At 53.5% G+C, this 25,997-nt stretch overlaps 1 protein-coding gene across 1 annotated transcript in view; it reads right to left on the bottom strand.

Annotated features, from left to right (window-relative positions):
- ANTXRL (ANTXR like) overlaps positions 1–25,997 on the bottom strand; it is a 45,888-nt gene that overhangs the window by 13,776 nt on the left and 6,115 nt on the right. The window contains exons 3-16 of the mRNA XM_005565123.5: positions 25,556–25,627; positions 23,365–23,446; positions 23,201–23,234; positions 22,125–22,201; positions 21,979–22,047; positions 21,525–21,605; positions 21,374–21,434; positions 16,508–16,606; positions 9,645–9,714; positions 9,032–9,110; positions 7,258–7,347; positions 5,964–6,002; positions 4,791–4,946; positions 3,140–3,220 (exon numbers count right to left, since the gene is read on the bottom strand). Coding sequence (XP_005565180.3) covers positions 3,140–3,220; positions 4,791–4,946; positions 5,964–6,002; positions 7,258–7,347; positions 9,032–9,110; positions 9,645–9,714; positions 16,508–16,606; positions 21,374–21,434; positions 21,525–21,605; positions 21,979–22,047; positions 22,125–22,201; positions 23,201–23,234; positions 23,365–23,446; positions 25,556–25,627 — 1,090 coding nt within the window. The remainder of the gene's footprint in view (positions 1–3,139; positions 3,221–4,790; positions 4,947–5,963; positions 6,003–7,257; positions 7,348–9,031; positions 9,111–9,644; positions 9,715–16,507; positions 16,607–21,373; positions 21,435–21,524; positions 21,606–21,978; positions 22,048–22,124; positions 22,202–23,200; positions 23,235–23,364; positions 23,447–25,555; positions 25,628–25,997) is intronic.

Genomic DNA, 25,997 nt, shown 5'->3' with positions numbered 1-25,997 from the left:
GAGTTATGGCATATGTTAGTTTGTGGAATATACTTGCAACAGTGTCTGGCCCACCTTAAGACTGGGTATGAATGGCAGCTATGAGTCCTCTGGGTGTTGTGAAAATGAAATGAGATCCAGTTTCTAAAGGGCTTCCTGCTGTGGTGCGCACACGAATTAAACTCACTGGAGAGGCTGTTATATCATTGTGGGCACTACATTTGGTGACAGAGGGTAAGGTTTCACGTTATTAGCTTGACTTTCCTGATGGATCTAGCAATACTGTTTCCCATTAACATAATGAGCATCCACAGGATAAGGTGAAGGAGGATCATCAGCATGGATGGGAGGTAGAGTTTGATTCAAGAGCCTCAGAGTCTTGCTGCTGCATTTTGTATGAGTGTGTAGTGGGGATGGCCTGGAAGAGGACACTATCAAAAAATTTATTCAAGGAACTGAAGGTGATAAACCAGAGAGACACACTCAATTTAAAAACAACAAAAAAAATTGAAAGCAAACAAGACTGACTGCTTTTGCCACACAAAAAAAAAAAAAAAAAAAAAAATGCTGAGGTTTTTGGTAAACTGAGCCTTTGAGAATTTCCTGCATTATTATGTGCCGAAATGCAAAGATGTTTGGGTTTGCCGAAACCAGCAACTAAACAAGGTTTTAAAGGGCAGCATCTCCTCTAAATTCAACAGCACACTCATACAAAATGCAGCAGCAAGACTCCGAGGCTCTTGAATCAAACTCTGCCTCCCATCCATGCTGACGATTCTCCTTCACTTTATCCTGTGGATGCTCATCAATGTCCCGAACTCATCACACCCCCAGGTCAGCCCACAATGCCAAGTCAGGAAGAGGAGTTTGGAAACAGCCTCCCCACAAGGCTGGGGCATGGATGGAGAAAGAGGCATGCACTGGTTCTCTCAGGATCCGCCACACTGCTGAGGGCCTGAGTGAGTCTCTGTCTGAGGGGAGATCCTGGAAGAAGGGTGTGGAGCACACAGGTGGCCTCTTCACTCTGCCGTGAAGAGACAGACAGCCTACGCCTGTCCTGGGCAGGACGTCTCACTGATGCCTCCACAGCCCTGCAGTTGCAGTTGGGCTGCCTGGCTGGGGCCAAGCCACCCACCCAAGTCTGGTCTCCAGCGGTTTCTCCCTGAGATGCACTCTCTCTCCTCCAGCCTCAGGGCTCCTTCTCACTCAGGGACCCCCTGGCTCAGGCAGGAAGGTCACATTCCCAGTGTCTCCAAGCAGGAAGCTGCTGAGCTCGCCAGCAGCCTGGCTGGTGTCTGGCTTTGTACACTCAGGACTAGGCTTACAGGCCGACCCTGTGGCTCTGAAACGGGCTGCAGGTCTCAGGGGGACGCATCCTCTTTAGTGCATGACTCACGTTAGACCCTGGGGCCAGCACACGGAAGGCTTAAAGAGGAGAACCGGGAACTCCTGCCAGATTGTCTGAATTCTTGGGTACCCAACAGAAATCTTACAAGACACTCAGTTGGGTGTTCAGGACTACAGTTGGGAAGGACAAGGTCGAATTAGGCTGTGGCAGAGAAGCTAGAAGGAGCCCAGGTCCACAAGGCATAGCTATGGGCTTCCCTGGGTTAGGGACAGATATGGGGTTGATTTCTGATAGCGCTGGAGGCAGCCACTTACTATCTGGGTGGCCTTAGGCAACTTTCTGGGCCTCTATTTTGCCATTAGTAAAACAGGGATTGTCTCTCCTTTTCCAAGAATTGCAAGGTGGACTTCACACGATGACAGTGGCAGCCTGGCAGAGCCCTGAGCAGTGGTAAGTGCCCTCTGTGATGCAATTACTCTGCCCCCCACCACCCCACCCCTAAACCTTAGCTTCAAAGAGCTGCCCTCGGGAATGAGACAATTCCAGAGACTTGCTCCATCCCCTGTGTCACCACACTGGACAGTAAGGCCATTTCTGGCCCTTTCCCATGCCCACCCTCCCATCTCTTGCCTTCCCTCTGCTTGAGGCGCCTGTTTTCACACTCAGCCATCAAGCTCTATCCCTCCCACCTAAGTGTCTCACCTGTTCCGGGCATTAGGCTGGACTAGTGCTGTGTGACTGGAACTGGGCTGTGTCAATGTGGAGAGGCCTCGTGGGACCTCAGACAGAAATGAGCTTCTGTGCAAGCGTGGCTGAGATTGAGAGCCCTGTGCAGAGGCACAGAGCCAGGAGCCCAGCGGCTGGAGGAGCCCTGCATGCCTCTGACACCGGCAATGCCCTGCCAGGTGTCAGCACACCTCCCGGGGGCTCCTGGCCCGTTTCTCATCAGCAGCGTCCAGAGGCTTGCAGCCTGCAAGGCCTTCTCAGTGCGCAGCCACCTGGCCACTGAGAGCCTGTGCTGGCCTGATGCAGGAGGCCTGGCCAGTGCAGGTCCCTCTATAAACCCTGGGGATGAGATCATCTTCCAGGTGCAAAGGGCTGGACTGTGGAGGCACAGGCAGATGAGCCCCAGGCCGAGCCAGGAGCAGGCCTCTCCAGGACCCCGGGGCCTGAGCGGAGAAGCCCCTTAGTGCTGATCCAAAAGGAGAGCAGTGCAGAGTAAGGGCAGGAGCCAGGCCCAGTGCACATCCAGCCCTATCACTCACGGACTTTAGGAGCAGGGACGTGCCACTTAATCTCTCAGCACTTCCGTCCCCTTCAGTAAAGTGGATACTAATAACACCTACTGGTACAGTTGCTAGGAGGATGAAAACAGTGAAAGCGTGGCCTAGGGTAGCAACTGGCCCACGGGAGGACTCCATACATTACTGAGGCCTCATAAAAAATTTTTAGTCCTCATTCATAATAAGTTACGAAGAGAAAATCTTAACAATTTGGTCCTCCCCATGGTCCCAAGGCAATGACCCAAGGAAGGAATCCTTATTGCCTATTAGAACCAGTCAGTGTTGCCCAACAACCCCGTTAGCCATCCTAGCCAGCACTCCTGGCCCCAGGTGATGAATAAACGAAGTGCTCGGGTCCCATGTCCAGAAACTGGCTGGGATGCCCACGGGCACCGTTTCTGTGTGTCTTGTGCCGTCCTCCTTGCCAGATGCCTGACATGGCTCTCTGAGCCACAATCGCAGAGGACAGCGGTCAGGGGAAAAGCAGTGGCCTTCTGTCCATCAAGTGTGTCCCTGCACCCCTGCTCACCTGGTCCCTGCGCTGACACCACATCCATGGCACCTGGCAGCAGCTTGGGTGAGAGAGGTCACAAAAGGTATCCAGATTGCCCTGAAAAGCAACGTGGCCATGAGGAAGCCATGCAGGCTGGACACTACCTCCAGAAGGCATCAGGACTCCCCAGCCACCCACGGCTCTGTCCCCTGGAACACACCCAGACAAAGCTTCCATCTCCCCCTCAGGGAGGGGCCTGGCAGCCTTGTGTGTTGGGGACATGGTCACTGTGGCCACAGAGAGTTTTGGAATCTAGAACAAAACAGTATTTTGCTGAAGGAAGAGAAAACGACAGGGGCAGATTCAGACAAAAAGTCCAAAGGCAGGAGGAGCCTGTGGTTCCGAGCAGAGGTCCTGAAGGGGAGCATGAGTTCGGTATGGGGCCTGGGCAGGAGCTCATGGAAGGGAGGAGTCTTGCTGCTGGGGGCACACAGGGGAAGGCAGGTGAGAGGACCATGCCCTGCTCAGGGAGTAGGTACCTGACACCAGAAAAGAGAGGAAGAGGAAGACAGAGAAAAAACAGGCCAGAAAACAGCCCAGGACCCATAATGGGCAGCCCTTGGTGCTGCAGTCAGGCCTTTCTGGGCCCTGGTGGGGATGGGATGAGGGCCGTGTGTTGCAAGGCACTGCAGGCCGCTGGCAGGTGACTTCCTCTCCCCGGAGGCTGTGTTTCGGCTTCCCTGTGCCCCACACTCCGGGGAGAGACAGGTCTGGCTTCCCCAGATGCCCACTGAGGCTGCAGAGGAGCCTGACACTCCCAGGAGGAAGCAAGAGATCTGACCACAGACAGAGCCAGGACCAAGGGGGAGAGGGGCAGACCAGGCAGGAACTCTGGGGTCCTTCGCCCTCAACACCAGCCACCCAGGTGCCCTCTCTACCCCTGTGCAGGGCCCCTGCTGCTGCCTGGCTGGGTTCCCCTCAGCAAGATGGGCCTGTACCTGCCCGGGAAGGAGGTTTCCTCAGGGAGAGTGGTTGTCGTGTTGGCTCCGGGGCTCTAGCTCCTGCACAGGTGTCTTGTGAGGGTGCTTTCGGGTCTCCACCTCCTCCCCTCCCTGCAGCGCCTGTCAGCCCATCTCAGCAGGCGACAAGCCCACTCAGGGACAGCTTTTCCTCACTGCCTGAAGATCCTGCTGCCCGAGCTGACAGGTGCCCCTGGCATCCTTGCAGTGTTCGTGGTGGTGAGAATGCGTGTCAGGACTGGTCAATTCTATTTTTTTTTTCTGATCTACATGACCTTTTGTGACTCAGGTTGCTTGACCCATGCACCTGCAGACAGGTGGTTTAAAGCCAAGGCCACTGCCAGAGCTGAGGCACCCCTGTGGGAACCAGGGACTGGTCAGACATCAAAAGTTGCCACTGTACAGAAACACGGATCCTTCTAGAGAGGGAGTTCAATGTGCGGGGACAGACCTGGTGGTGCAGGGGACAGGAGCCCTCATATATGCCTGCCACTGGGGCGTGAAGGTGAGGTGGGCATCTGGTTTCTCCCGGCATCAAGTGACCAAAGTCCGGCCCCCAAAGAGCCTGCCTTCCTCCAGGGCCCAGGCTTCTGCAGTGGGACCCAGCTGCCCCCTCCTCCTGCAGTCCCAGCCTGGGTCACAGCCCCTCTCCATTGTGCCCTTCTCACCTCTATCCCTCTTATCCCGCACACTCCTTGGCATGCACAGCAACAAACAATCACGGTGGGGCAGGTGTTTACAGGAGGTGGGGGCGGAGGTGGTGGAGGCAGAGGCGGTGGTGGTGATGGTGGTGGTGGAGGTGGTGGTTTCTCCTGCTCTGGCTCCTAAAAAAGGAAAAACAACTATCTGCTGACAGTGCTGGTGGGGCACAGTGCTGGCCATTCCCAGATGTGTGTCTGGGGAATGAAAGGACCAGAGAGAAACCCACACCACAGGGGAGGGTCCTTCACATGAGAAACATGCAAACTCCTCCTAGTTGGCAGACAATGCTCTTCTCATAAATGCCAACAACTTCGACTCTGTCCCCTTGGTTCTCCTGTGGCCGCCCTTGTTGAAAGAGGTCTGCTCTGGGGGCTGTGGAATGGTCCCAGCATTTGCAGGTGACTGTCCGCATCCATCTGGCTGCAGATGCAGCCTCCCCGAGCCCACTCTGCAGCACCGCAGAGGCCACCCTTGGCCAGGGAGTCTGTTTCCACCCCATCCCAGGCCCAGGGCCTCCTGCCTCAGTTACTCACCATTGCCCATGGGCCCTGGGGTGGGTCCCCGACCCAGGTGAGCCACAACCTGCTTCCGGACTCCTGGCCCCTATGCTCACTGGGCTGGTGTCCCTCCCAGCTTGGTGCCCGCCAGGACTCCCCCATCCCTCAGCCCTGCAGTCCTGAGAGGCTAACTCCAGGCAGCCCCTTGTCCCTGCCAGGAGACACAGATCCAGAGAGGCCAAATGGAGCCACAGCCGCCTCTAGAGCCTGGGGACAGGGCCAGGTCCCTGAAACGCGGGGCTCCTTTTCCAGAGCGCCTCCATCCTTAGCATCTTACAAAAGGTCCTTGGGGCATTGACAGAAAAGCCCCATTCATTCAGGACAGATCATCACAGTTGCTGAAACTGGCCCAGGCTGTGAATTAGTGACAAGGCTCATGTTAAGGGGTGCAGGGAGCGGGAAGGGTGTGCTGGGGACATCACTGTGAGTTCCCCATCTTCTCAGGCTCCATTCTGCCCCTCTGTCACCTTCTTCTCTGCCCAGGCAGGTGGAGGTCATGGGGCGCATGCTTCATGGCACTCTTGGTGAAGGTCGGTGGGCTCCTTGGGATGTGACAATATTGAGACCAAAACTGTGACTTACCTTTTCTGGCTTCTGCACAGGTGGTGGCTCCTTGACAGTCTAGAATGTTCAAAAGAGACAAACCCAAGCTGGATGGGGGTGGGCGGGCTCTGCCTTGGCCCTGCACATAGCTGGGACCCTGGTCTGGAGCACCAGGAGAGAGCACTGCCTTTGGGGTGTCACTCTGGCCACACTGAGCCTGTGAAGTTGTACCCGGCAGGCTCCTCTTCCCGGGCCTCAGCCTCCAACCTTACCCAAGGGGAACCCCTGTACCGCCACTGTGGGGTTCCTAGGGGTTAGCCGGGCCGGGAACCAGATCCCTAGAGAGGCCCAGCCCCTACAAGTGTCCTTCTCTGCCCACAGCCACATGGAGAAGAGAGCGTCCGCCCTACTTCCCTTCCTCAGGGAGAGCCTGTCTGTCCCCAGGAGCCCTCCCTGACCTCCCAGCCTCATGGCTGAGTTCCCGGCTTCCTCTCCTCGTGGCTCCCTATGCAGACATGAGCCCTGCGTGTTCCCTGGGCTGAGCTCTGTCCTCTCCTCCCTTTGCTCTGTCCTCTGCAGCTCTCGGAGCTGGGTCCGTCCACCCCAGCTCCCAGCACCCCTTCCATCCTCCCTGCCCCAGGCTCCATCTCTGCTTCTGGGTCCTGCTCTGCCTTACAGGGAGCCCTTCCCACTCCTGTGGGGTGGACATTTCACCTTCAGCCCTGACAGGACAGGACTGTGAGCCGCCTATGGGCAATGGTGGCCACTTCATTTCTGTCCCTCCCCAGCCCAGCATGGGGCCCAGGGGAAGCTGCAGCTCAGTAAAGACAGATGAAGGAATGGGGAAGGCACCAGACATGTGCCAAGATCCATGCCGGTTCCTCAAGGCACAGACAGCTGGGGGTTACAGCACCGTCCTCCATTTGGGCCATCAGGACTTCATGGGGGACCCTCTCTTCCTCCCTCCACACAGAGGCCACCTCCTGGCCCTGTCCATCTGAGGCTTCCAGAAGTCCAGATTGTTGAGGTAGCCTTGGTTTCAGGGGTTCTGGGGTCACTTCTCTCTAGGAGCCAGGGCAGGCCTCAGCCCCATGTCCAAGGCATCCCAGGCCAGCTCTATGTGACCAGCCCAGGCAGGAGGCCCTGCAGAAGCCCAGACTTGCTAGGCTCTGGGAACGTGTAGACAGGTCTGCCACTCCCTGGGCTCACGTGATGAGCTGGGAGCTGAGGGAAACTTCCCACAGGTGGGATCACGGGGCAGTCACATGTTAGAGTCCCTCAGAGGGCGGGCCTGTGCTTGGGCCCCAAGGCTGGGCAGGCAGGGAGCACTTGCCTTCTTGCGGCACAGCCGCCAGAGACAACACAGCAGTAGTGGCAGAAGCAGCAGAGGGAGCAAAAAATAGAGCCAGTTGCTGAAAATGCCCTGGTGGAGAAAGAGAGCACCATGAACCACACCTAAGGGATAGAGGAATGCCAGGCCTGGGAGGGCCTGGGTGGCCTCTTCCCGGTCCCCACCACTTGGCAGCCATCTGCCCACTCCTCACTCTCCCTAGCTGGCCCCGCATCCGGGTACCACAGTAGGGCCAGCGGCCAGGGCTGGGCCCCAGAGAGCTACAGACCCTCTCTCTGGCCCTGCTGAAAGTCTTTGCCCCAGAGCCCTGAGAAGAAAGTCCCGGAAGCTTCCATGGTCTGATAAACCCTCACTGCACACTTTGCCAGCAGCACAGGGCTTCTGTGAGAACCACAAAATCTACAGGTACAAAGACGGGTGAGGGTGGGGGTACTGTGGCCAAGAGAGGTGCAGGTGCAGGAGCAGGGGCAGGAGACCCGGGTCCATCCCCCACAGCCTCTCTCCCCACTTTCAGGCTCTGCACCGTGGGCACATCCACGCACCGCTCTGTGCCTCAGCCTCCACACCTGTGCAGAGGGAATGAGCCGCCCTCCCTGGGGGCACTTGTGAGGTTTAGAGAGCTCAGACAAAGTCCTGGCTCAGAACCAGGGCCACATGGGGTGTAAGCAACGGGAACACTTCTCTGGGTGTTCTTCACAATAAAGGAACCTCGGGCTGCATCCGTGGGAATGCAGGCTGCTCAGGCCTTCCCCAGATCCAGAGCTCTACTTAGAAAGAAGGCTGGAGAGGGGAGGGGAGGGGAGAGGAGAGGAGAGGAGGCGAGGGAAGATGACTGTGCCAGGCACCCGGCTGGCTGAAGGAGAGGAACCACTGAAGCTGAGCATGAAGGCCGCTGGCAAGGTGGGAGCCCCAGGGCTGCTCCTGATGTGCCTGTCACAGTCGGGCCATCAGTGAGTAGATTCCTGATGGGGAATGCATACATTCAGCCTGCAGATCCACGTGTGGATGTGCAGGGACAGGCAAGGGGAGACCCAGAGGGAGGGCTCTCAACACTGGTGTGTCCTCACAAGTAAGACTGGGTACAAGGCGGTGGAGTGGGCTCTGGCCTTCCGCCCGTCCCTCCAGCACATCCTCCTGCCTATGCGGCCCTGGGCCAAGCTGCCCAAAGACACGGAGCTCTGAGGAGCAGGCACCTGGGGCACAGCACCTCCATTCCCAGGGGCTTCTTGGAGCTGAGCCCAGGTCCCAGTGCCTGAGAGCCTTCCCTTCAGCAGTAGGAAGGGACATACTGCAGGGCTTGGCGAGGGAGCAGAGAGGGACATCTCAGAGGCCTGAGCAAGGAGGAGAGGCAGAAAAGGGGCTGAAGGCATCTGGGAAATGACAGCAAGCGACCACCAGGCAGGCTTGGGGGCCAGGGTCATGAGCAGGTTCAGGACCAGATCAGCAGCTGGGGCACCAGTTCAGTGGCACACACACACCCTGACGGCAGTGTGTGGAATCCTCCAGTGCTCCTGGGTCTGAGGTCCTGGCCTACAGGTGCTGGACTCTGGCTCCTGGCAGACAGCCTCCCAGCCTCACCCACCTGCACCATCTGGAAGCCTGGTTGGAGCAGCCTCAGGTGCCTGCTGCACACACTACTTTCTGGGACTGCCTGGGAACTGCCTGCCCTTTCTGTCCTCCCCAGGGTATATCTCCTTCTAGTGCAGAGGCTCTGGACAGTCCTCATACGTGTTTGCAGCCCCATCCTGGTACTCACACATGTGCTGCTGGTGACGCTGACATTGCTCTTGAAGAATGTTTTGCCATTGTTCAAGCTGACTTCAATAAAGTACTCCCTAAAGCACAGAAAACGCAGATGGTGAGACCCAGCCCGGAGAGATGCAGTTCTTGCCCTTGGCCAGTGGACAGCATGGGTCATGAGAGGTCATTCTCCAAACACTTGCAGGTCAACTCAGCAATGATGACCAAAGGGTAAGCGGGTCAGGCAGTGAGGGGCCCTGCATGGGGTCTCATGCCATTGTGACCATGTCCTAAATGACCAGGGACCACTGCTTGGTGTCACCATTCTGGCTCTTCTGTATTTACAGAGTCTGTTGGCTTAACTCTGAGAGGCAACCTGAAGCAAAGGTACCATTCCTTGGGCAATTATCTCCTGCATCCTGCCCTCCTCATAGACCCTAGAACACTGCAGATCCCTGAATACCTCTGGGGCCACCAACAAGGGATGTGGGGAGGAGGCTGCTCTTTGCCCAGCCACAGACATGGGCTGCCCCAGCAGGGGGTGGCATCCACATTCTGTACAACTCACGGTGACCAACCCTGACTCCCTGATCTCTTGCCCTCTGGGGCCTCCTGCCAGGGGCACTTACTCTCCAGGTTTTTCTAGTTTTGGCCCAGGGCAATTCATGGAATTATTGTCGATACTGGTTGGCTTTTCATCTAAAAGAAAATGACATGAGAAGAATGTCAATGCACCTGTCTGTCCACTGTTCCTCCCCATGTGTGTCCTCAGCATGCAGAGCTGACCCTGTGGCCCAGGACCGGCATGTGGGCTCTGCCTTCCTATTGCATAGATCCCTGCAAGCACCCGCCACACCCAGGCCCTGTGCAGCACTCTGCTGTGTAACAGGAACAGGCAGGCAGAGTCCCTGCTCTCAAGGACTCACCTTTAGGGATTGCACGGGACACAGAAAACAAAATAAAAAACAGGACAAAACAGATGACAGAGAGTGCAACATGCTGTGATGTCCATGACCAGAGGAGGTGAGGGGACCAGAGGAAAGGGACAGTCGCTTCGTTACGCGTCACTTTTCCTCTCTTGTAGAGCCACAATTTCTGGTCTAGAAGAGCATGAAATGATGCAAGGCCAGGGATTTGCTTCAAAATACTCTGTGGTAAGGGTACCAAGGAAAGCAGGTGGGGGCAGGTTAAGAATGATTGAAAGTAGGTGATGGCTTCTTCAAGTTCATGGTACAATTCTTGCTACTTTGTATAGTGTTGTAAACTTCCATGAAAAATAAATTCTCTCTGAAGAGGTGACAATCCAGCTGAGATTTAAAAGATGAGGAGCCAGCCAGGCAAAGATCCCAGGCAAGGGTGCTTGGGGCTGAGAGAGTGGCCTGTGCCAATGCTCTGGGCAGTGACTCGCTGACCTTGTCAAGGAGGGAAAGAGGTGACCCAGAATAGGGGGCAGGGCCTCCTGGGCCCTGGAAAGGGGTTGGGGTTTTATTTATTGTGCAGTGAATCTGTCCAGGTTGGGCAGATCCAGGATATATTTTGAACATGGAGGCAACAGGACTTGCTGGTGGGATGGATGTGAAGAGGAAGCTTGGAGGAGTCAAAGATGACATTTGAGAGTTTGACCAGAACAACCAGGTGGACAGCAACACAATTTACCAAGATGGGGAAGCCTGAGGAGGGCACTGGGTTTGTTTTTTAAGTCTGCAATTTTGTTTTCCCATTTTTATTTATTTATGTATTTATTTACTCATTTTTGTGGGAGCGTGGTGGGCTCAGGAGAGTTCAGTAACGTGTAGACATGGAACCTTCTCACTCCTGAGCCCACGCCCTCTTCACACTTCCTGAACTGTGGGGGAGGGCGTGGGCATCTGCCTGCTGGCCTTGATCTAGCTCTCTACCTACTGGGCTTGGCTGCCAGGACCCCGGCTTCCCAGGGTCCAGCAACTACCTGGCCAACCTAGGACTGGTAGAACCCATGGTATCGACATTTTTGCCAAGGATGATTTCAAAACAATTATGGCATCCTCCTCATTTTCCCGTAAAAACTCTTCTGTTTTTTTGGGTTTTTTTTTCACCTCCCTCAATATGCACATAGTTTACTCTGGCATGTGTTTTCCATTGCAATGCCCTGGTCCTGAATAAATAGCATTTCTGTTTAGAGACACTGTTTGTTATTTAGGTTGTCAAAAATTGCATCCAGGCGCTTCCAGAAGCCAGAACCAGGCTCTGCCCCTGCTTCCCCACAGGGACAGATGCAGGACAGAGGGAAGTCTCTCCCTGACCTGCACCTCCAGGCTGGCATCAGTGGCCAGGGAAGGCACGCTGCCGTCTAGTGGGGGGTGCAGGGGAGGCGTGTTCAGTGGTGGCCAACACTCCAGGGACATTTTCAGGGGATATCTTCCTAATAGTGAAAATAGGTTTAAAGGTTGTTCTCAATTATTTTTAAAAATAAGCTTCTTTTTACTCCTGGACAAGCCATCAACCAGGAGCAGAATGGCCATCTATGCAGGTGCCCAGAGCTGTGGCAGGGGCTCCCCGCTGCGAGACGTCAGTGCTGGCCTGTGTATGGAGAGGTAGACGGTAACCTCCAGGGTGGGAAGCCAGTGCACCCACAGGCCCACAGAGGAGGCAGCTGAATGCCCTTCATGGAGGTAGGCTGGGTACCCCCTTTCCCAGCAGCTGCCATCACAGGGAGGCAGAAGGCCCTGGTAGGGCAGGCAGATCTCCTGGGTCTGCTTTCCTGCCCTGCAACATGGACTGTATGGCCCTGGGCAGGCTCTTCTATCATGCTTCTCTCTAGTTCTCCATCCATACGGGAAAGTTGTCAGAACTAAAATGAAGTCATTTGTGTTAAAAAATAAAATAAAATCCATGAAAAATAGGGCTAAGAAAGGCTACAAAGAGAGGGTTTTATGCCTATATGCCTGGTAATAAAAATATCACAAAAGACTGCAAAAACCACAACCTTGCACAAAAGCCATTGCAAACTTAACACAAAAAAATACGTCCACAGGAACATGTGCCCAAGAACTGCCTGTCCAGCCTTGAACTAGTGTCACCCTTGCTATTGATCTGTTTGGGCAAGAATAATGGTCTCAAACCAATTATGTAATCTTCATTTCTCCTTTAAAAGCCTTTGTCTTTTGTTACCTCCCTGATTATGCACATTACTATGGCACACATATTCCCAGTGCCGGGCACTGTTCCTGAATAAGTACTGTTTTCTTTTAGAGAGAAACTCTGTTGTTCAGGTTGACATAAATGGTGTCCAGAAGTAGACCTGGAGTAGGACCACTATTGGAAGAAATCAGCCATTCTTGGAACTGGTGTGCAGTCCTCACTTGAGCCCTTTGAGCTCTCTGTTTCTGTGACTTGCTTTTTCTGCCCTGAGTCTTCTTTCAGGCTGAGCCTCCTACTTTTGGGTAGAAGCTCTTGACATCATTCAGCATCTGATTTAGATAAGGCCACTGTAACCAAAGACCTTATATCCCTCCTGAAATGATAACAATGTTTTGTCTTTTCTGGTAAATTCTTTCTGGTATAATGACAAGTGTTCTTCTGATTTGAGCACCCTTGTTTCTACATAATTTACATTTGTTTGTGAGGCATGTCTTTTCTGGCAAATTCACTTTTAGTTCTGCATTCCTAATTAAATATTTTGTTTGAGCTGCACACCTGGGTTAAAATCTCTGTGAACAATGATTTTGGTTCATTGAGCTCATTTGGTTCTCTGTGAATCATTTGGTTCTCTGTGAACAATGATTTTGTGTGTCTGTAATTGATTTGGCTTTTTTCTCTTGCTTGTTTCTGAAAATATTCTCCTGGTAAAAATAAGTTTCTGAATAATGGAGGCAGGATGGCTAACTAAAAGCCACTAGGGCAGTTGCCTCTGTCCAAAGCACCAGTCCAAACTCCTGACCTTTCCTGACAGGAGATTTTCAGGATTTTCTTTGCACTGGAGAGATCAAAAAGAAATGGAATGGGATTCTCAAGCATTAAGGCATGCCAGATTTTCTGGGATTCCAGCCAATTACATACTATGGCCCATTTTTTGCACATTTTAAAACGGATGGGCAAATTCCATCAAGGAAAATTCAGAGTCAAATAGTCATTATTCGAACTCTCTAAAAAACTCTGCCAATATAGAGTTAACATGTAGAATACTCTAAATTCTCTTTCTATCTCTATTTCTGTCTATATGCTTCAAATCTGCAGACTTGTCTACTGGTATTGCGATAAGCTCACTGCTTATGGCATTCCAGCCAAGATTTTCTTAAAAACGCCAAAAGGGGCATTCAAATCAATCACTTTACAAATTACAAAAGCTCCATGGTAACCAACAACCTAGACATTTTTTAGAAATATAAATTTAGGTTTGTCTAACTAACAATTAGAGTGATGAAGCAGTTAATTAAAACATGAATAGTTTGAAAAAAGGACTAGATAAATGTTTATAAAAGTTAGGCTCTTGGATTAAACAGGTCAAAATCTTAAACTCAGAGCAGTAATATGTCTCAGTCTGGCATAAAAATTTTGCTTTGTGTGACATGCAGGGACCAAAAAAAAAAAAGGAAAACCCAATACTACACTAACCCAATACTGTACTAACCCAACACTGTACTAACCAAAACTGCTAAGATGCTTTCCTTCCCAGTCAAACAAACTGGACTAGCAAACAAAAGATACATTCAAGGCTACTTGGAGATTTTGCTTTTATCATCTAATTCAACCAGTCATAGCTAAATGTAAACATTGAAAATTTAACTCTAAATTCATTTGAAGCTGAAAAAAGAAAAAAAAAAAAAGCAGCTTGTTAAAAACCAAACTGTTATAAAAACTGTTTTACTCAAAATTTTTATCAGTAGCCTTCACTGGATTACTGATAAGGGCAAATAAAGTTTAGCCATGTGAACAGTAACCAACTTTGTCAGACATATAATTTGTATTCAACAGACTTTTATTTTTTATGTTTTTAAAATTTTTTGTCACCCAGGCTGGAGTGGAGTGGCACGATCTTGGCTCCCTGCAACCTCTGCCTCCTAAGTTCAAGTGATCCTCCCATCTCAGCCTCTCAAGTAGCTGGAGATATAGGCCTGCACCATGACACCCAGCTAGCTTTTTGTGTTTTTGGTAGAGCTAGGGTTTCGCCATATTGACCAGGGTGGTCTCAAACTCCTGAACTCAAGCGATCTGCCTACATTGGCCTCCCAGAGAGCTAGGATTATAGGCATGAACCACCTCACCTTGCCACAACAGGTTTTTTATTAACTAGTGAGTTTGTATGTTCCATTGTCTTATGACTAACATTCTAAAATGTAAGCTATAAAATCTTTGTGTGTGTATATATATGTTTAGGTGTGTTTACACATACGTACAAGTTTTATGTTGTGTCTACTTGGTAAAATCTGACATAGTCATCCAGAAATCCCTTAAGGAATTCTGTTTAGAATGACTTAAATAAATGAGTGCTCATGTAAAATATATGGTAATTCTCCTGCCTCAGCTTCCTGAGTAGCTGGGACTACAGGCATCTGCCACCACGCCCGGCTAATTTTTTTTTTCTTTTGTATTTTTAGTAGAGATGGGGTTTCGCCATGTTAGCCAAGATGGTCTCCATCTCCTGACCTCATGATCTGTCTGCCTCAGCCTCCCAAAGTGCTGGGATTACACGCGTGAGCCACCATGAGCAGCCAAAAGATTTTCATCAAAAAGAAGAAACTGCGAACATTGTCAAAATCAAAATGGAGTTAATATGTTTAAAAAAAAAATCCTGGCAAGTTGAGATGGGGAAGTCTACGAAGAGAGGATTCACGAGCTTGTATACCTGATAACAAAAACCATCACAAGTCTCTGCAAAACTACAACCTTGTACAAAGACCATTGCAACTTTTGCAAGGACATCTGCCCAGCTACTGCCCATGCAACCTCACACTGGGGTCACCTCTATTATTATTGACCTTAGTAGCCAAGAAGAATTAACTGAACAATTATGTAATCCTCCTCACATCTCTTGTCAAATCGAACCTTCCTGAATATGCATGTAGTTTCCTATGGATGCGCATTCCCACTGTGATGCCCATTCTCAGATGAACATCATTTTCTTGTAAAGAGCCCTTGTCTGTCTGTTATTTAGGTTGACACATTCAAAGGAATTTCTGTGAGGCTGCTTTGAGGATTCAGGGAGATACTGTGTGTAAGGCACTTGGCACAATATCTGATGTAAGTGCTCAATAAGCATTACCTTTCCTTAGAAAGGGGATGCTCAGTCCCTAAGACACTCCTGAGAAAGTATAACCCAGTGAAAACCGAATTCCCTGAGACCATCCACACAATTCTAATGAGTGGGAATGTGGGGATGACAGGCCCAGCCCTTCCTATGTATTCATGGAAAAGAGGAAAATGGCCAAGAAGCCTCTTGGGGGAAGAAAAGTCATCCTGGGATTACCACATGGCCCTGGAATTAGATGTCAGTGAACATATTATCATCAGATCAAATGAATGTATCAAAGGGCCACCTGGGAAGATCAAGGAGGATGCAAAAATCCAACTGCACCCCAGGCACTCAGTGGGGAAGAGCACACGCCCCTCCCCAGCACCCAGGGCACAGTGTCTGCCTGGACTGTGCGCTTCCTCAGGCCACTCCACCATCACAGAGGTCCTCTGATGCCTAACTATAGTCAAATAACAGGAGATTTTTTAAAATGCTATAGCCCTTCCACGAACCAACTGCTCTACACATGTAATTTTGCATAGTTAGGTGCAACTGTGGCTGACCATCTGTAATATGAAAATCCACACCCAAAATGCTTCAAAATCTGACATTTCTTGAGCACCAACATGATGTTCAAAAGAAATGCTCAACAGAGAATTTCAGATTTCAAATTTGCGGTTTGGGATGCTGAAACATAAGCATAATGCACACATTCCAAAACCTCAAAAAATTGAGAAACTAAAACATTTGTGGTCCCAACCATTTCAGTTAAAGGATACACAGCCAGCACCATATTGGCTCCATGTTAAATTGAGAAAATAGAGGCTCAGAGTAGAATACTCATCTGGTCAAGGTGACACAGGCAATGTGTGCCTGAGCCAGGATTCCAGGGCCCAGGCCTACAGGCTGGCATCCTCCCTCAATGCAAGGTAAACACACCCCTCTGGGCAAGCTACTGGTGCACCTGGCCAGCCAGGCTCAGACCTCCGGGGCTGCCACCATTTCCCAGGAGTAGCCTTGTGGGCTTCGGGTCCTTCCAGCCTCACTGAGGGGGAAGCCCTGATCTGAGATGCTCTCTTGGGATTTGTTACTTCCCCACTTGGCAGATGAAGGGAGGGGTGGCCAGGCTTCCCAGTGCCTCCTTCCACTTGTCCTCATGGCCTCTAACCCCACCGGGTCCAAGGGAATGGTTGGCAAGGGCTGGGAGGCTTGGCTGGCTGTGGGGAAAGGCAGCATTGTGTGGGAAATACGTGACTCAGAGGCACCGAGGAGACAACTCACCAACGATAGTGGTTTCATTGAAGATAAATCTGCAAATAACTTCATCCTGTTTCTTTAGATTCTGAAAGCCATTTCCATGAACAACCACATGGTAGGGTTCTGCAAGGACAACGTTCAAAAGTCTGAGTGAGGAAGAGTGGAGGGCTGCCTCCCCTCTGACCTCCCTGTTCCTGGAGATCCAGCCCCAAAACCGAATTCACAGAGGCTCCTGTAAGGAAAGAGCTGCGTCTGAACCAACATCTATGTGCCCACTGGGTCAAATCTTCATCTGGTGTCACTGAGGGTCCAGGAAGAGGCGTCTGGGCCTCAAACACTCAAGGGCCCTCTCCCTACCATTCCTGAACCAAAACGCTAAGGAAAGGCCTTGGTCCGGGCACAGGTAAGCTCAGAGTGCTATTCCTGCCCTGAAATTTGTGGTGTTCCCTCGGGCCCCAGGTGTGCAGGCCGTGCACTCAGCCAGGCCCTCCCTGATGTAAGGTGTAAGCGGAGCCATAATGCTGCCTGAAGACACCATGTCTCATGCACCCAGCTGGGCACCCAGGCCTGGATGCCTCCTTCAGGGCTGCTGAACACTTGGGGTCCCTCCTCCCTGTCTTTCTGTGTGCCTGTGGCAGGCAGGACACCCACAGTGACAGGGCCAGGACTCGGGTGCGGCAGGCGAGTCACCAAGGACCCTGCTCAGGGGAATCCATCACAGAAGCCCTGTTTTAACTGTGATTCCAGAGACCTACAGGTGATTCCTCATCTCCTGCTCTTCCTGAACCAGTAAGGACCACAGGGCACCCACCCTGAGGCTCAGGGAGTGTGTCCTTCCACCATTGTGGAAGGACAACTCCTGCCATGAGCCAAAGACCACAGGGGGCACAGGGCAGGTGAGGGCTGGCCCCAGGAGCCAGCCAAGGTTCCCGCAGGTCTGAAGCTGCCAAGGGCATTGGCCTCCACCCCTGCCTCCTGGCCCAGGCCCCGCGCATACCAATCCCTGCTGATGCCTGGGGTGCCCCTGATTCATGCACCCAAGGAAAGCTTCCTGTGAACCCTGCTTCCTGCCTTCCTGCAGCATCACACCTTCAAGGCAGGCTGTGGGTGAAGCTGGCCTGCTGACATGCTTTCTGAGGCTTTCAGAATGGGAGCCTGCAGTTGAAAGCCTGAACATTTCCCAGAAATATCTAGATTTCTAGCTTTCTTGGAAAATGGGAAATGCAGGCCTCAGTGGGTTTGTTTCTCCATGTCAGCTCCCGGCTGGGACCTAGGGAACCATGCTCCTCAGATGAGGAGCTCTGAGGCCCACCTCACTTCAAGGCCCTCAACGCTGACTGCTGACATCAGCTGGCTGAGCCTGGCCTACTCTTCCTGCTCAAGGTGCCAGCCCGGCCCTTGTAGGCACCCATTTGATGGATACTACACTGCCCTCAGAAGAGCCTGGGCCTAGTGGGGGCACTGAGGCTGTGAGAGACAGCAGGAAATGCCAACTTGGTGCCCTGTTCTGAGAAACTAGACGTGGGCCCCCACAGGGCAAGCATGGGGGTCTCTCCCACCGCTAAGGCTGACAGCAGCTGCTTCCAAATCTGATGTTGCCAGATACTCTCAACGTCTTCCCGACTCGGGCTTCCAAAAAGCCCTGACCAGCCAGACACTGGGCTTAGTGTGTGCCCGGGAGGGAGCAACTGGGCCTGTGGCCTGCGCCCCTTGGTCAGCACAACTTGGCCACTCTAAGCAGGACTGAGGGCTGCCCCAAAGCTCCATGGACGGGGTAATTGCAAATTACATCCTGGGCTGCGTTAGGACTATGTATTCTATGTATTGCAAGCAAGCATTTTTTTCCCAAGGTGGATGGATAAAAGGAGAGAGAGAGAGAGAGAGAGAGAGAGAGAGAGAGAGAGAGAGAGAAAGGAACGTGGCCAAACATTCATTGTAAAATCCCAGTGGTGGATGTAGGTGTGTTTGTGTTCATTGCACAATCCTTTCCACTCACCTATAGGTTTGAAAATTTCAACAATAAAAGGGTGGAAGAAAACCAAAGAACTAAATAAGAAAATTATGCTTAGACATAGACAACCAGAAGTCATGATACATCCTGGGTGACAAGTGACTGATGAGAGGCACAGACCAAACCCTTGGGCTTCAGGGAGTCAGAGGGCTGGTCATCAGGGAAGGCTTCCAGGATGAGGTGCCCTTTGAACAGGGCTGTGAGGGACAGGTGGACTCGGCCCTTCAAGGTGAGGCAGGGCTTGCAGAGTGCCTATGCCCCACCTGGTCCCACCTCTGCACAGGGCTCCCAGAGCAGGGAGTAGCCCCTGGAGGGCCTGGGGTTCCTGCTAAGAGCCTCAGACACCTGCCAGGCTAGAGAGGGAGGTCCCTGTCAAAATCCTCCAGCTATGTGTGGTGGATGGCTTCAGGATGGGCCTGGAGCAGTGAGGCCACCAGAGGCCTCTCCCAGGCTGGATATAAGGCCCAGGGCTAAACAAGGGAGTCTGGGCTGCATGCCTTCCTCCCTGGCCTCCTTCCTGGGCTCCCTGGAGCCCTCCTGGCTTCTTGGTGGCAGCCTGCTGACAGGGCTCATTCTGTTGCATTTGGGTTTCAGGCTCCTGCCTTGGCCTTTCCCTGCTGTGACTGTCACCCTCCATGTGGGGCAGCTTTGCCCAAGTTAGCCAACAGCTGACAGTTCAGGGCTGTGACTTCCAGGCCACATGGGCAGAGGCAGAGGGCCGAGCTGGTGGGCAGAACGCACCTGTTATCTCAACTCAGCTGCCTCCAGGGAGGAGTGACGACTCACATCCTCACCTGGGGTTGACAGGGCTGCTCACACGCCACAGCCTGTGCATGTCCAGGGGACATCATCAGAGGAGCACAGCTGTCACCACTGCTGCACCGCTGAGCGAGCGGCTTTAAATCAGAAGCAGCAGAAAGAGACCCCGAGGGGGAGGGGAGCTCTCTCTACTCCACCCCCACCCTCAGCTCTGCATCAGGGAGAGGTGGGGTCAGGGACAGAGCCCAGGACCAATCATGGAAATGTCAGCACAGCTCCCGTTTGTGGGACCTACCAGCTCCCAGCCCTGTGCCAGTCCCCACACAGCCCAGTGCCTTAGGACTCACGACAGGCCTGACAGTGTCCTTTCTGTTCATGAGAGGCACCGCTGGAACTCGCTGGAATTGGACAATTTACTCCTTGTTGTGTGCCCATGGAAAGCAGAGCTCAGACAAGGACAGTGTGCCCCACAGCCTACTGCCGGGGCACCCTGCAGTGAGGAACAGGGAAGCCAGAGCCCAGCTGCTGGAGGGCCTGGTGGTCTTGTGAAGGGCCTCGTGCTGTCCCCATGGAGGGAGGACACCCAGGGCTCCCTTCATCTCCAGCAGCCGCAGTTGTGCAACTGCCGGCCATGCAGAGCCCCAGCCTGCACAGAAAGATCTCAGCACAGACAGAGGCATCACAGAGGCCCTCACAGGGCTGTCACCACCAGGCTGGGACCCCAGCTGGCAACAGGGCATCCTCGCTATGTCCCAGACAGCATGGACAGGCACTGGGATTGATCCTGTGGGATTGAGGTGAGCCGAGGGTGTTTGTGTGGACGCCTTTGTCGGGCTATGGAGGTTTCCTTCTGCTTACAGGGTGCATTGGGATGTTGACCGCCCCCCTTCTTGTTCTTCATCCCCTGAGATAACCGCTTGGTTCCTGTTTCCCGTTTTGCTGATGTGGTAAATTACACAGATATTTCAGCTCCTGCACCTGCCTGGCCTTCCTGGGAGGAGCCCTGGCTGCTCCTGGCCTGTGGTCTGGGTTACCTGCGGCTCCATGCCATTTGCTGGTGTTTCCCTGAGAGCTTCTCACACATGTCTTTTCTTGCTTTAAACTTATTGTTGTGAGGTAACAGCACACTAATTGTACACAGGTACTGACACTCCCACCCCCGCATATTCCCTCCACACCAACAGACACTCACATTCACACCCATGTGGGCCACACATCCACACCCACCCACCCATCCACACTGCATCACAAACACACTCAACCCACCCCATACCACACACATCACACCACACACTCAAAGCACACGCACCCACACACCACACACATAAATAGCAAACACACACACACCAAAAATACCGAAGACACATCACACATCCCATACACACACCACACACATCAGCAACACACTCCCAACTCCCCATATGACACAGACACACACTGGACTCCACATACCTGCATACCAGACAGCCTTCTCATACACCAGCAGCCTTCCACACACCAGGCAACCTTCCCACACACTCCCACAAGACCCCCACTCATGCCACACACACACACTGCACATACACCACACACACATGCATATATGCCCCCTACATACACTCACACCCCCACATACATATTACACAGCACCTCAGCTCCCACACAACATACACCCCACAATACAACACACACAGATGCATCACTCATGCATACCCCACACACCACACTCACAGCACATCTACACACCCCGCACAATCACACACATTTCCACAGCACACAGACCACGTTTTACCCTCTCCCACAGACTTCACACACATCAAGCCTCCCACAGCACACCTTCCCACACATACTACACACACTGCACCCACACAAACTACACACACACACCACACACACCAAACACACACACACCACATACACACACCACACTCACACTCCCCACACACATCCTCCCCCACACACATCCTCCCCCACACACATCCTCCCCCACACACATCCTCCCCCACACACATCCTCCCCCACACACATCCTCCCCCACACACATCCTCCCCCACACATACCAAGCAAATGCACACACTCCATACACGATTGTACCCATGCACACCACCCTGTGGCTACCGCGGGACCTCTGCAGCTCTCACCTCCTACACACACAGTGGGAGGCTCCACCGATGTCACGTCAAGACAGACCTTTGACGTGAGCTGGAACACAGGAGGGGAGGGGCGGGGCAGGGAGAGTGAGCTTCCGGCCACAGGAGCCAGGCCCCCAGCCCCTCACCTCCGCCCACTCACAGCATCAACGGTGTCTCTCATGGCCTTGAAGCCATTCTCCACTGCAAACACGTGCTCCGGGCTGTCTGCAATTGCTGTTATCTACGGAGAGCAGAGCTGGCTTGGATCCCCGCCAGGAGGTGAGGATGCAGCAGACTCCAGGCCCAGGGGACAGTGTCTTGCCCCCATGCTTTGGGGGCAGCAGAATGTCAGGCTCTGAATGTTGCAGGCTTCTCCAGCCAGCAGCCCACTCTTGGGGAGCAGGGAGCTCTTCCACCCTCCCCTCTGGCGTCGTGGGATTTGTACAACACACTGTCAATCACTTCTGCAGTGGCCATGGATTGGCCCATCTCACTTGGGGCAGCTTAGACAACCATCCTCGGGGTGGCCCTGGGAAAGCCACCTGGGAAAGCCACCTGGGACGCCTTTCCCCACTAGGCTCGAAAGTGGCGCCTGGTCACCTGTTTGGAATTACCTGGTCCAGCTTATAATCAGCCACACCCACGGTGTAAACGTTGGCCCCCAGTTTCCGAGCTTTTTGAGCCTAAGGGAAAGAAGGCATTGAGTATTAGTCATCAAAATTCATGGAGCAAAATGCTGGTAAGTATGAACTGGACTCACTTCTCTGAGAGTGTCCTGAAATGCATGTGCCACCAGCTCTCCATCAGTCATAGCAATAATCATGCTGGGAACTTTGTCTGCAGAAGAAGCAAAGAGTGGCCTGCTCAGCAAAGGCACCAGGAGTGACCTCCAGAAGCTCCGGAGCCCCTGCAGGTGGCTGGGCCCACAGCACTGCCCACTCCAGGGCATGGCCAGGTGCCCCCACCTCATCCTCCAGAGGAGAGGCTGCCAAGACCGAAGCACCTGCCACCCAGAGACCCCATAGAGTAAGGGAGGTCTCAGCCCAGCACCCATTTTACAGAGGAGGGGCTGAAAGGGGCACAGTCTTTCCCACCAGGCTGCCTGAATCCTCACCCACTAGCAGCCTGCACCACCTCTGCCTGAGGGCAGCTCCAGCCAGGACTCAACAACCACAGGCCTGTCCCACGGGCAGCAGGAGGAGCTGCTGGGCCCTCCTGTAACAGACAGGCTCAGGGAGGCTCCCAGGGGGCTGGGTCTTGCTGTGAGCAGAGCCTGCAGGCAGTCCTGCCAGCATCTCTGGGCCCAGGAGTTCAGGACTCCAGGTCAGTGGCACCTGGGCAGGTGACCCCACAGCCACCTCAATGCCTTTCCTCACCAGCCCTGCCTTTTCCTGACAAGAGCTGCAGCGACACGGTGGGGAGGGGAGTTGGGGGCCCCGGACAGCCTTCTGTACCACATGAGACAGGTCAGGGAATGCAAGTCACTCGGAGGGGAGACATAGAAGGGAGGAGGAAGACTAAGGTGCGTGCAAGGGGGCAAACCCCTTGGCTCTTCTCTTTTCCTTTTCACACAGCCCAGCTGGAGGGCAAGCACCTCAGGGTTATGAGCACCAGGGGTGCACACACAGGATCTCACACAGTTCTCAGAACTCCATGGGGCGGGGGCTTACTATGCTCACTGCACCAGGGAGGGACCTGGAGCTCAGAGAGGGTGAGCAACTTGCTCCAAGATGCAGGGCAGGGGTGGCCTTGCAGAATCTGCACACAGAGCTCTCTGAGGCTCTCGCCCAGCTCTGTTCCCCCTATGGGACCACCATGTGGACGGCAGGTGCTTACTTCCGGAGTTGAACGTTTCAATCTGTTGAATTGCCTGCAAGAAAATGAAGAAATATTGAGCCTGGACAGTGAGATGATCCCACTGATGCTCTAAGATTTTGTAGGTTAGGGTTAGGGTTAGAGTTAGGGTTAGAGTTAGAGTTAGGAGATCAAGGGGTCTATACCTTTCTAAATCCTGCCTGCATGAATGTGTGTCCATCAGGTACAATTTTCCGAAGCTGGTCAAGACCATTTTTTATTCTATTCCTGAAAAAAATTTAAAAAGGTGGTTGACCTGGAAAGACATTGACTGTTAAAAATCAGCTCCCAAGCTCTCCGGGAGCCACTGTTCTTTGTGCAAGGCCTCCCGGATGAAGGAGGGGGCCAGGCAAGGGCTTTGTCCTGCTCATTCCTCATCGTGATTTTGACCAGAGATTTCAAGCCCTTCTGAGCTCATCGCAGTTACAGAGAATGCAGGCCTGGGGAACTTCACCAGGGCCCTGCTTGGCCATCTCTGGTGACAGTGGGAACTTCCCATGGATGAGCAACTGTGAGTCAGGAACTGCACAGGGGTGGACATTCCTAATCCTAACCCTAACCCTGAACCGGGAATGGGCAACTGAGAGTCAGCCACTGACAATGGGATTGACATTCCTAACTCTAACTCTAACTCTAACTCTAACTCTAATCTTCACCCTAACCCTAACCCTGAACTGGGGATGGGCAACTGAGAGTCAGCCACTGACAATGGGGTTGACATTCCTAACTCCTCTAACTCTAACTCTAACTAACTCTAGCCCTAGCCCTAGCCCTAGCCCTAGCCCTAGCCCTAGCCCTAGTCCTGAACCAGGGATGGGCAACTGAGAGTCAGCCACTGACAATGGGGTTGACATTCCTAACTCTAACTCTAATCCAATCCGTAACCCTAACAAAGACTCTCTTGTGTTGGGCGCTCCATCCTTTGACAGGTAGGGCTGCATTTGGGAAAAGTCATCCTGCCAAACCCCCAGCCCTACACCCAGCCCCGACGGCCCCAGACCCCTGACCCTGACTCAGTTTCCTCCTCTCTCTTTACCCTGACACAGGAAGTACCAAATCTGCTTAGTTAGACTGCCTGGCCTCCTTGACTTTCTGTGCCCCTGAAATAAAAAGACCAAAGGCTGGAGAGGCAGCCCCGACAGCTGTGCATGCAGGGGCCAAACACTATCTGCAGGCTAGCTGGGGGATGTGGCCTGTCAGCTGCTGTTAAAACAGACAGAATGGGCTGGGGCAGCCAGGACTGGCTCTGGTGGCAGGACTGGGATGGGCCAGGGACTTAGGATCAGGCTAATCCAATGTGACAGGCTGAGCCTGCACAGCAAGGCTGGGCAGAGCACGGACCCTGAAGGATGGCTTCCCACTGTGGGCAGAGCATCCCTGCCATGGCCGGAGCTCTAAGAGCCCCGCCCTGCCCAGCCCAGGAGGGGAGGAGGCCAGGCCCATCCATACCCAGAAGGGTCCATGGCCTGGCCTTTCTCTGGCCATGCCCAAACCCCGCTCCCTGTCTGGGTCACCCACCACAGTCCTCCCCCATAGACTTGCTTTTTACCACCTCACACCCACTCCAGTGTCTCTGACAAACCCACAGCGCAGGACACACAAACTCAAGCTCCCCTACCCTGTATTCCCTCGAAGCTGCAAGTGGGGCCAGTCCCCCATCCAGTCCTCAGTGTCCTCACCTCTCTCTGTGCTTCACCTCCTCTGGGCCCAGTTCCGGGCATGTGCATTGGAAGGGCCCTCACCTCCCACCAAACAGGAACTCTGCAGTGCCCCCTGCTGGGCCTGGGCTCCAGCTGTCTGAGCTTGTTCCTCCTGCCTCCCTCCATTTTCCCAGCCTGCCCTGGATCTCAGAACCCCACCCAGGGACTCCCCAGTCTGGGCCTGCCAGCATCCTTGCACAAAAGCCCCACGACTCCCACCACCAGCTCTGACCCTGTCTCCCTCCCGCACTGGCCAGGGCAGGGGGAACAGGCGCAGAGCAGCTGCCCGCACAGGTGTGTGTTCACAGGACACCCCCACCCCTCTGCCAGCCCCTGCACCCCGGGAATCCTCACAGCCACCTTTCAGGGAAGGAGGCAGGGCAGAGAGAGGGCAGGGGAGCGTGAAGTGGGGGAGGCTGAGAACTGGAGCACAGGGGCCTGCAGGTAACCTTGCAGCCATAGGTAGGAGGGTGCAAGGGAGCGGGGCTAAGGTCAGGTGGGTACTGTGAGTTGCCCTGACCGGCCTGCCCTGGGTGCTGTCAGGCTCCCAACCAAGGTCTCCGGGAGCCCCTCAGCTCCCTGGAGCTCCCTCTGGCCAAGCTCACCAGACCCCTTGGGGGATCCAAGCAGCACTCACTTGTCTGAGGTGAGTGGCAAGACAGTCTGGCCGTCTGTGGAGTAGGTGATGAAGCACATCCGAATATCTGAGCTGTGAAAGAATCATGTGCTGGTGAGAAGCCAGAGGCACCAGCTCAGAAGCCAGGGTGGTGAGGCCAATTCCGCACTTCCCACCCCAACTCTTCCGCTTTGGAGTCCCTTGCTGGACACAAGGAGGTGAGATAAATGTAGTGAAGGACTCTGAGGCCTGTGGAGACAAGGGCTCCATAGAAGAGAGAGTCAGGATGGCAACTCACTGCATCCCCATCACTGCATCCCCACACTCCCAACACCCCAAAGACACTTGCGCACACACATGCACACACAAGCACACACACATATGCACACACAGGCACACACACATGCACACACATGCACATACAGGCACACACATGCACAGGCACACACACCACACACACCAC

The sequence above is a fragment of the Macaca fascicularis genome, chromosome 9 (genome assembly GCF_037993035.2).
Source record: "Macaca fascicularis isolate 582-1 chromosome 9, T2T-MFA8v1.1".
NCBI classification, from domain to species: Eukaryota; Metazoa; Chordata; class Mammalia; order Primates; family Cercopithecidae; genus Macaca; species Macaca fascicularis.
Note: the sequence above shows the minus strand (reverse complement) of the source record. Positions and strands in the feature narration are given on the sequence as shown.